Source organism: Prunus persica, chromosome G6 (genome assembly GCF_000346465.2).
Source record: "Prunus persica cultivar Lovell chromosome G6, Prunus_persica_NCBIv2, whole genome shotgun sequence".
NCBI lineage: Eukaryota > Viridiplantae > Streptophyta > Magnoliopsida > Rosales > Rosaceae > Prunus > Prunus persica.
The window spans coordinates 26,892,047-26,903,060 of NC_034014.1; the positions used below are offsets into that span (position 1 = coordinate 26,892,047).

General features: G+C 35.4%; 2 protein-coding genes across 2 annotated transcripts; one reads left to right on the forward strand and one right to left on the reverse strand.

The window, feature by feature from the left end:
• Positions 534 to 3,368, forward strand: LOC18775051. Its single transcript, XM_007205786.2, has 9 exons — positions 534 to 769; positions 859 to 921; positions 1,040 to 1,095; positions 1,638 to 1,731; positions 1,942 to 2,002; positions 2,304 to 2,385; positions 2,490 to 2,545; positions 2,775 to 2,838; positions 2,976 to 3,368. Exons 1-9 carry the CDS (start codon positions 635 to 637, stop codon positions 3,037 to 3,039), a joined length of 675 nt encoding a protein of 224 aa, XP_007205848.1. The 5' UTR covers positions 534 to 634; the 3' UTR covers positions 3,040 to 3,368.
• LOC18772790 (NDR1/HIN1-like protein 3) lies at positions 6,433 to 7,011 on the reverse strand. The gene has a single exon (XM_007206578.2). It carries the CDS (start codon positions 7,009 to 7,011, stop codon positions 6,433 to 6,435), a length of 579 nt encoding a protein of 192 aa, XP_007206640.2.

An 11,014-nucleotide genomic window follows, 5' to 3' on the forward strand; every position in this document is an offset into this window, starting at 1 on the left:
CTTTCAAAGGCTCCACCCCCACCCACTTGATGACTTCTATGCCATAAATAAAACAAATTTTGATTATATTCTATGAACACCACCATAAAATGACCAAAATGAACAAAGCATTAACAATGAATACTTGTTAAAATAAAAAGCTCATAAATATGACAAATACGAAGAAGAAGAAAAAAGGGAATATATATATATATATGGGTAGAACTAGATTGGATTATTTTAATTAAAATAAATAAGAGTTTTAACTGTTGTTGGTATGGTACGGGTAAATTTATCAAATTGTATAATAATTCAACATATTGTATTTTACAAATTTCACTTAGATGGGTGAATGAGACTCATAAGAACTGACTTGGACTCAACTCAAACTAGGTCACCAAACGAGGTCATAGTTTATGTTTGGGCCATATGTCGGCTCACATATTTCAGGCTTATTTTATACAACCCGGCCTTCATATAACTTTCCTTTCTGTTTTGGGCCCTTAACCCAAATGCTCCAAAGTCCAGTCCGAATGATATATTGTTCACATTTCTGCCCGGAGACTACTTGCTCATCTGCAACCCCGAGTCTTCAACTCAGACAAACTTTAACAAGATCGAGTGAAAGCTCGGAGTGAGTGATAGAAAATACAGGATGGAGGGAACTGGAGGGAGATCAATTGTCTCGCTGTTTCTGATCCTTCTTTTGTCTTTGTCCATGTCCTGTATATCTGATGCTTACAGGCCAGGTGACATCGTCCCCATGAGCAAGACGGGTCTTTACCACTCTGTCCGTACTTTCTCAGTCTCTCTCTGTGAAGTATTTTACTCAATTATGGCTCAAAATCTAATGGGTTTTGTTGAATTTGATGGTTTCAGATGAAAACTGAATGGCACGACATGATCGGTCGACATTGCCCAATCTTTGCTGTGAATCGTGAGGTAACCTCAACCTGCCTGCCCTTCACTTTTTTTGTATTTCTCAATTAGGGTTTTCTTTGTCTGTTTGTTTTGCAATGGTTAGCGTTTTTATTTGTTTTTCTGGTGTATAAATTTGTAGGTGTTGATTCCTATAGTGAAGCCGATGGGTTACACGGGTGCTGATGCCTACAAACTGTGAGTACAAGTAAAGGCTGAAACTACCGGCCTTATGCTTCAAATTTATTTTCTTTTATTCTATTATCAGTATTGGATTGCTAATAATGAGAATCAGCTAAGCTACCTATAGGTAAAGGTCAAGTGTTTCACAATTGAGATAGTTTATGTAATTTAAGAATTTCAAGTTTTGAGGTTGGCAGCTGAACTTGCTTTTGCATATCGCAAGTCCATAATGTTACAATTAATAGCAATTGTTCGTTAAATTTCCTTTGACAGGCTAGTCATGTGATAGCAAACATGTTTTTTCAAAGATATCCTTGACAATTTACATGCCAACTCTTAGGGTCTCTTAAGAATCAATTAATACTTGTTCTGTATTTTATTGAGATACAAGAGATGCTTCCTGGAGCCATAGCCTTAGATTGTCTGTCTGCTCCTGAATTAGGTTATCTGGGTAGTGGTTGGATATCTAACTTAAGGTCTTTGGAAATTTGTTGTTACAAACATGTCTTTTGCCTTTGCTCAAAATCATGCTTACAGAAATAGTTATTCTCATGCAGATCGTTTCAAGTTGGGAGAGAAAAGTTTTTAATCCCATGGCTTTTTGTGATAAATCGTAAGAGTTCTGAGGTTCCAATGATTGACGTCCATTTGGTAAGTCATGGTTTATGAGCATTTCAACATATTTACCATGCCATCATCTTTTGAGAAAATGGAAAATATGGGCTCCCTGGACAATATTGTTTCATTGAGATACAAACATTGATTCTGTAAATTTAGGAATCTATATGGAAAAGAAAGAAGTTATTATCTGTATCTTTTATTGGCTAATCTGTTATTGTGATCAATTTGTATGCAATGCAGAGGTACTCAGGAAGTGATTTGCATGGTGTCACTGCTAAAGTTGTGGATATGCCTCACCACTGTATGTAATTCCATTTTGCTCATTTCTTAATCTAGTTCAATGGTTTGCTTTCCATAGCGATTCCAGCAGGCCCTTTTGAAGGGCTTGTGTTGTGTTGTAATTTAGGCTCTTTATTTTGTTTTTGGTGAGTTAAAATTTCTGTGGGTCAGTCCTTAATGGACAGAGGAATAAGACTCCTCGATTTCATTGGTGCAGATATAAGTTTTAACTATCATCTTTGGAAAAGAAAAAAGCACATATAGTTGTAAGAGTTATTTTCGCCCTTGCTTGAGGAGTTTTTATAACATTTTGTCCTGGGCAGATGTAGAAATCCATCCAGACATTCGTAAACAATTTTGGGATCCTCAGCACTGGCCAAAGCATGTGCTGGTCAGATATACATGGTCAGCATCACTTCACTTTTCTTTTAGTTATGATTTGCATAAATCTTAGGATTCCAAATTTTGCACTCTGTGAAATGTGACATTATTTTGTTGTCTGCATGCAGGCAGGAGCAATCAGAGATAGACGTGACTTCCGGATTTTATGTACTGTTTGGATCAGGTAAAAATCTGTGCTTGATCAAATTAGATATGTTAATTGTATATTCGTTTATCATTCCCTATCTTCCTGCAAGCCTTGCCTTCAAACATACAGTTTAGAGAACATACAGTTTCTTTGGCTCTCAAGATGGACAACCTAATGATATATGTATAAATTTGATGAGAGGCGGCCTAAAAATGTGGAGCCTTTCTGACACCATTGCTACTAAATTTCTTCATGCATTCAACAGGTCTGATGCTTTCTTTTATTCTCTCAATATACATCTTGCAGTCATCGCGAGACAAATTGGCCAGGTACTTCTTGGAAATATTTGGGTATTTTGTTGGCTACAAACTATGTTTATGGACAAGCTACCAAAATTTCATTCACTGTTGGTGTGGTGATTAATGCTTTGCTCTACCTGTTTTTCTGGTAATGTGATTCTTTCCAGGTTTGTGAGGGAGAGAGTTGCAGAAAGCAGCATGCCTGCTGGAGGTGTGGCAAAGGTTGAATGATAGAACAACCTTGAAGCATCAATATGTGGTCTGCATGTGCAACTCAGTCCTGAAGAGAATTATATTGGTTGGGGAAGATATGATGCCGTGAACGCATTTCGTTACCTTAATTTGGTAAAGGAAAGCAATCCCCCATCTCTGTCGCAGCCCAAAAGCTTGGACTGAGTTCAAACTAATCAGAGTAACAATTTTTTGTTTTTCCATATATGCCAGATTGATCTGCACGGTCTAAACGTTTCTGTAAACTCTCACAGATGTACCTAAAAAAACATTTAAACCATGCTAATATCAGATTTGTAGAGTAGAGCAATATGTTTCTTTTGCTGATTGGTCTGGATGGTCAAAGCATACAAATCCTGCTCTGGTTTGCCTTATTAGTTTTCATTTTCATATTTTAAGGAAAACAGAAAACAGAAAAGAGAGAAAAAAAAAATTAGAGGCCAGAGTGCTGCTCATTCGTTTGCTTATGCTGCACTTTTAACGATTAAAGCAACACTTTTGAAATCCTCTGTTCTTATAATAAGCGTGGGCTTCACAACGTGAAGAAGAAAGAAACCAAGAGAACTGAAGATATTTAAACTTGTAAATTCAACCTGCCATGCATTGAAAACAAAACACAGGGAAGCAAGCACATAGAAATTTGAAAGTAAGAAAAAAACAAAAAAGGAAGATGAAAATGATCATATACGTAGTACAATTAAATAAAATGAAGACATAGAGAAACTTATTCTTTATTGATTAGAGAAGTACCAAACCCTAAACATAAAACTTCCAATCTACTGCCGGCCGACGACGATTATTCTAGCCCAAAGAACACGAAAAGAGAAGAACTAAAACTAAACACGAACGAAACTAGCTCTAATGACCACTTCGATGTAGTATAAATAGCAGCACTCTTTACTTTATCATAATTATTTGGTCTAGATCACAGCCAGTAGCGTTAAAATTTTGAGCAACCGATTGAATGGAACTGAGGAAAGGGACCTTCAAATAGCATGAAACAAGGTGCATGTAACGCCTCGTCCTTGCACCAATCCTAGTATAACAGTTGACATACAACCTGAAAATGAGGTCAAAACTCGTACTATTCTTTAACTTGGAAACCTCGTCTGCCCCAAGAGCCACCTGCGTCTCCCCCTTGAAAAACCATGTATTAAATAGCTTCACTCTCTTGGGCCCTACATTGAAATCGTTACTAAAATAAGTTTCGTTTGTTCTTTGGAGCATCAAATTATTAGTCTGGTTGATCGCGGAATAAAGAACGCCGTCTGCATGGTTAATTACGTAGGCGCATTTTCTGTTAGGGTTTTCGACCGTTCCGTTGACGGCTACGTAGTACTGGAGGACGGTGTCGTTTCTGGTGAGGTTGTGCGTGACCAACCAGATATATTTCACTTGATACTTGAGGAGTTCACTCCGGCCATCGAAATGTAAGAAATACATTATCATACCATGGGCGGCTCCGGCAACAAGAAGAGCAGAAGTCACGATCAAAATTAGGACGATGCACCTTACCATGGTCGTGAATTTCTAAAGAGAAAATAAAGAAGGAGGACGAAGTAATTTGTAAATGAATAGCCAGAGGGTTTTTAAAAGATGTGAGATGGCAATTCAAAAATGAATACAGGGTTTGAAAATGGGAGCAGTAATTTCGGGATTTCGTTTTGTGATCTTACAAGTTTAGGTCGAAACTAGGGAAACTAGTGCTTGGCTTATAAGTTTTATTAAAGTTAATTAAAATTGAGTGCTGGGAATTAATTACTTCGCAAGTTCCTTCTTTTAAGAATATCAAAGCGGATGTGATTGAAGATTTGAGATCAATTACTAATTACTATATAGACTAGTAAATTAACTGTATCAAAATTTAAGCCCTACAATCGTGGGAATTATATTCAATCAGCCAACCTTACATTGGCAATTAATAAATCAATAATAAACGTTCTAGCATCTATATAGTGTTTGTGAGTTTAATATGTTATCGTCCCTCTAAATAAGAAGGGAGCATTTTTGCTCACCACTTTAACCTAAGGTGTACCCTCACCACCCTTCCCAAAAGGTGACACATGTCCATGAGTTTAACTATAGTTAATTTTTACTTTTTATTATGTTTGATGACATTATTATGAGAGAGAAACAATGCTTTAATAAGATTTTTCCCGATTTACCATTATTCTATTAATTAACTCAACAAACTTTCCACTTTTATATTAATTACCAATTAAGCTAATAACAACCCGAATAATTAACAACAGCAGAACAGTCATTACTTAAATAAATAAAAATTAACAGTCTTCCACTTCCCATGAATCTGTTGGCATCCCAATCTTAACGAAGGACATGAATTGTTAAATTCGAATTTGGCCTTGATACTCAGAAAACTAAATAAAACAAAGCAAATTTATAATTTTAAAAAAAAACAATACATAGTACTAAAAAAAACAAGTAACAACATAGACGATACCTATCTTTTGCTTGAACAAAGGAAAGAAGTCTATTGAGCATAGTTCACATATAAGCACCCAAATTGTGAATAATCAAGAAACTAGAAAATCTCAATTCAAGAGACTTCTATGTTTTTTTTTTTTGGAATAGTAACGTATGCCTTTTCAGTTTTCATTGTTTTGATTTATTTTTTAAATTAAATTAATCAATAAAAGTGGAAAGTTCGTTAGGTTAATTAATAGAATAAGGCTAAATTAGGAAAAATCTTATTAAATCATCATTTCTCTCTCGTAATAATGTCATCAAACAAATAAAAAATAAAGAGTTAACTATAGTTAAATCCATGGACATGTGTCACCTTTTGGGAAGGGTGGTGATGATACACCTTGAGTTAAAGTGGTGAGCAAAAATGCTCCCAAATAAGAAGGGTCTTTAAAAAAAATATTTCTCAAGATTCTCCTTTCTCGTTATGGTGACTCTATCATTCTTCTTGTGTAGAGGATTATTTCATCTTAATTTTTGTCTAGTGTGAGAGTTCGTATTACTAAAATATTCAAAGTATAAGAATCTAAATGGCTTGGGTGAGACCAAAATTAAAAACTTGTCAAATTAATGTGACTTGCTCAACAAATATATATATATATATATATATATATATCATAAGGTCTTGAAATTAACCCAAGGGTTGGTTGGTGGAATCGATTTCCTATTATTTTAACAAAAGAAAGAAAAGATCGTTCTTATACTTATTATAGATATAGAATTATATGAATATACAGAAAGAAATAAAATAATAGTTTCTTTATTGATTTGATAAGCAAACTCCAAACATAATCCGAGTCTACATAGCCAATGCCATTACCATTATTACAACGTACGAAAGAACAATAACACCAAATTAAAGCCAACAATTAAACATAAAATTATTAACTAATAAAACATGAAACCATATTAATGTTTGTGGACAGTGCACATGGTAACGTTAAAACGTTGAGCAAATTTTCCGTCGGAGATCAAAGGGACCCTCAAATAGCAGATGGCGTTGTAATTAAAATGCGCACGTCTTCTACCAAGCTTGGTCGAACTTCTACCACTGGCGACCCACAACAGATCGAAAACCGTAGCGCTCCTCAGCTTCGAAACCTCATCGGCCGTAAGATCCAGCCGCAACGCCTGGTTCTCCGATGAAGCCAAATAAGCCACTCTGTTGTGGGGTAGATCGAACCGCTCAAAAGTGCTGGCTGACAAAATGTTCTTCTTAGACCCGAAATATGCAACGGTCATAACCTGCTCAAAGTGGTAGGCACCCTTCTTGTTAGGGTTTGTAGCGGATGCATTGATGGCTAGGTTGTATTGGAGAGTGATGTTGTTGTTGGCCAACTCAAACTGGGTGAAGGAGGCATCGAACACCTCGTACCTGATGTGTTTAGTACGACCATTGAAAACAAGATAGGATATCAAACCACTGATGGCTCCAAGAACAACTAGTGTACCAATGGTGCTTAAAATAATGCCGATGCATTTAGACATGGCTAATTTCTAGAGCTAATTCTAGAGAATTAGAATGAGAGAGGGAGAGAGAGAGAGCAGAAAGTGATTGATTTGTGAATGAATAGAATGCTTGAACGACAAGAAAGAATGCAATGTGGTGTAAACATTGAGGGTTTTATATAGGGTTTAGAATGAAACAAAGTGTGTTAGGGATGGCCGCGTGAAAATTAATTACTAATGAGGCTGTGATTTTGGGATTTTGTATTTATCCTCTTACATGTGATTGTGTGAGTTTTGGGAAACTAGTGCTTGTTGATGGGAATTGCTTGGCAAGTTCATTTCTTTGAGAGTATCACGCGGGCAATATCATTCAGATCAATTACTTGTATTTACTATAGCCCAGTAAATTAATTAATTTAATCCCTATAATTATGGCAATTTGTGTGAATTTAGTTTTGTGGGCTGGGAGCCTTGGACTTTGTTAGCTTGTTTTTGCTTGGTTCTTCCAACTTCGGGCTGTCTTGTTTCTCAGGCATGAATGTGGGCTTTTTTATAGAACTTTTCAGGACCAAAAATAAGAACAAATAAAGAACAAGGAACTTTTCGTGCCCCATATTTTGACATAGACAGATGTTGCCGTGTGACTCCAAGGCAGCACTTGGGTTTGTCTCGGATTAAACAAAAGGTGGTCTAGAGAGACTAGAGAAGCCTTAACTGATTCTCTATCAACTCCATGAAGCTTTCCTTTCATTTGTTTAATTTTTGTTTTCTTAAGCACTTATCAAATATTCATCATCAGGACCCACACTGACTAGACTTCCAGGGAACAAAGAAATTTGGAAGCTATAAAAAATTCCCAAGTGTGGCTAGTCATTGGAGGATTGGTTGGTCCCCACTACTGAGATTCATGGTACAGGACGAATACAAAATCACTAATCTTTGTTGAGTGACTTCACCTTCTCCTTGTCCCCAACAACGACCCATATGGTCTTAGTCTCAGATTTTAAATCAACCAGCTCAGTGAAATTAGTGCATGTCCCGGTGGCTATAGTGGTAGACATATATTAGAGCATATCTGTCTGTAAGCAACACAGATTGTTAGGGTTACTAAAGCTTATCTAGTCATTTAGGCGTGTTTACTTCCTATTTCCGATTTTGAGGGTATTCGATTACTAATTTTACGGTGAAATTCACATAATTCTTTATTCCTTATGTGTTAGTAAACGAGGGAGAAGTCAGGAATTAGAATAATTCCAATACCTTTGTGTTAGTAAATATAAAATAAGCAAGAAGTGGAATCAATACAATACTCATTCATTATAAGTAAACATGTCTTAATTAATTATTAGAGTAGAAAATGTTAAAGGAAGTTGAAAATTAGTGGACCTAATGGCAAATGCATAGCCTCTAGGAACTAGAGTTTTGATATCGTGTTAGGTAACCTTTATACTCTAAAATTTAAGTTATCAGAGATACTTCTGAAACATACGTGACGACATTCACATTGATTGAACTTTGGTGGCCTTTATTAATTTACCTAATCTATATATTGAGATAACGTAAATTAATGAAAGTAGATATTATACATTTTCCTCCACCCCTCTCATAAGAGCAGTGCAAGCAACCAATTGTTGGACCGAATAGTGGTATGCATTATTACAGAGATTACTCTCTGCTCCAACGTGTTCTCTACCTTTATAAGTACAATGATAATATAACTATATTTCATGGTTCCCCTAAATTATTGGCTCAAACAACAACTTCTTTTTTCACGAACCCTAAACCCTAATTATTTAGTACACGCGCATATGCAACAATCCAAAACCCACACACACAAAAAGAAAGAAAGGAAACCACCAAAAGCATAGATCTTAGTCCAATAAATTTATCTCCAAAAAGGTTATACAAATACACAAATATACTTAAATTATGAAGCTGGATTGACAAGTTGGTTCTGGTAAACTGCCCCAAACCATATGCTGAAGCTTTGGTTGGTCCTGTTGGGCATCTTCGTACTTGTGAAGGGTTCTCCTTTGCTGCTGGTCCCGACTGATTGGGAACGTGAGGTTGTGATTCTCATACACCACGCTTGCCTTTCTTAACCTATATGCTTCAACCTTTTTGTAATTTGTAATTTGCACTTAGTTTTTTGAGTTTATTTAAGAGGACTTTTTGGGTTAAAATGGTTCAATCTAGTGTACCTCTATGGTTATTAATTATGTCTCTAAGTCCCTCTATTATTAATGGAAACACACTTTACAGCCGAAAGCTAGCTAATATCCACCTTTGATTGGCTTCAACTTGTAACCTAATTAAGTTTCAACATCTTAATTTGGGGTAACTATAGTACTAGTATAGTACGGTAGTATTGTCACGGTATAACTTGTCCACATGTTATAATATAAATCCTGTCGTCTACCCATATTATGACACGTGTATACGACATGACAATACTATTGTTTTTATGTTACTATTTGGTATATTTGTGCTCTCTATAAGCCACACAAGTTGTGTCTAAATTACTTAAACACAATTATTTCCTTATTCTGTTCAAGTTGGACACAAAACTATTGTGTCTTCTCTACATATGACACAAATACTGCATATATGTGATTCAAAAAGACATGACCCTCTTTTTTGTGGCCTTTGGATTGTGATTTTTGCCCAATTTTATAATAGTGCATATTATAACAGTGTATACCAAGCGACAATACAACCATATTATTCTATAATTTCTCCTTAATTTGGTCATCTCTCATTTCAAGATAACAATGAGCACATTCCTGCTTTATACAGATGCATATGGTGTCTTCCAGTCGCAAACTTTATCATAGATTATAAAAGATTATGCTGAGCAATCAATGGCCTCTCGTGTGGTCCAAATCTATCTCTATTTATAAAAGGGCCTCCCGTTGTTGACACCATAATTAAGCAGTGGCATGTTTTGTCCATCAAGTTTCTTATTGGACGCCACAAATTTTAACCCTATGTTGCTTATAATGGGGATTGAGCTCATACCAATCAGAAATCTTGTTGAAGCTGTTCCCTTGAAAAGAATTAATAAACTTGGAAGTCTCCTTTGTTGAACCTAACATTTCAGGTATGTGTGTGGGAGTAGGAGACATGGCCATGGTGGACATCCATCATTTTGTTCAGCAACCACAAATAATTGAAGTTATGAACCAATGACAAGGGAAAAAGTTCAACCATGGGTTATTTATAGTTTTTAAAATAAATAAATAAAAACTAGCCGTCCATTTTTGTAAATTGAAAAAAATATATATAATAGTCCAAAAAAAAAAAGTGAAAATATATTTTTATTAAAAAGAAAGCTTAGGCTTCTAGCTAAAAATCAAAACTTTGGTTACTCAACTTAAAAGACATGAAAAGGAGATTAAAGAAAAGGGAAAGACATGCATGCCCAAGTGGAAAGAAGCCAATAGCGTCTTGGTACATTATTAATAGATAAAAATAAATACTTTAAAAGCTAATTGTATGATTCTGTCTTAATTAACTTTTTATATTAGAGACTAATCAAATGGTTTAAAGCATCAAAAAGCTGAATTTGAAAGGATTGATTAACTTTAACTTTTCCCAATTATCTTTAAGTGTTGCATTGCAACCATCACCATGCTGCCCATTAAGCAAAGGGAATCTATAAATAAGAATTAATATTTACAAAATTGAAGTCAAAAAAAAGAAAAGAGAAGATCAATGGAAGTAGAAATATTCTTCGTTTCCATTTGTGGTCAGCTTAGTCAAATGAATCCCCAAATGAAAAAGGATCCGTACGTAGTACAGCTGAAATGGATTCTAAACTCATGGCTTTGTGCAGATGTCTTGTTGTAAAGGATGGCACACATAAAAACATCCGTTGATCGACTCCAAAGGGCAGGGCTTAACACAAAAGAAGAAACCAAAGGTGCAAGGTATGAGATTACTTTTGAAAAAAGAACAATAAAAAGTTGAGGAATAAAGTAGTTAAGGGAGTGCTTTTGGTATTACCGATCAACAAAAGCGTATATTGATACAAGAAATATCG

Excerpts from the sequence above, each read along its gene's own strand:
- LOC18772790 (XM_007206578.2), bottom strand. The coding sequence starts at position 7,011 with ATGTCTAAATGCATCGGCATTATTTTAAGCACCATTGGTACACTAGTT.
- LOC18775051 (XM_007205786.2), top strand. The coding sequence starts at position 635 with ATGGAGGGAACTGGAGGGAGATCAATTGTCTCGCTGTTTCTGATCCTT. Across the intron at positions 2,003-2,303 it reads TGTGGATATGCCTCACCACT|ATGTAGAAATCCATCCAGAC; the intron begins GTATGTAATTCC and ends TGTCCTGGGCAG. Across the intron at positions 2,386-2,489 it reads GTGCTGGTCAGATATACATG|GCAGGAGCAATCAGAGATAG; the intron begins GTCAGCATCACT and ends GTCTGCATGCAG.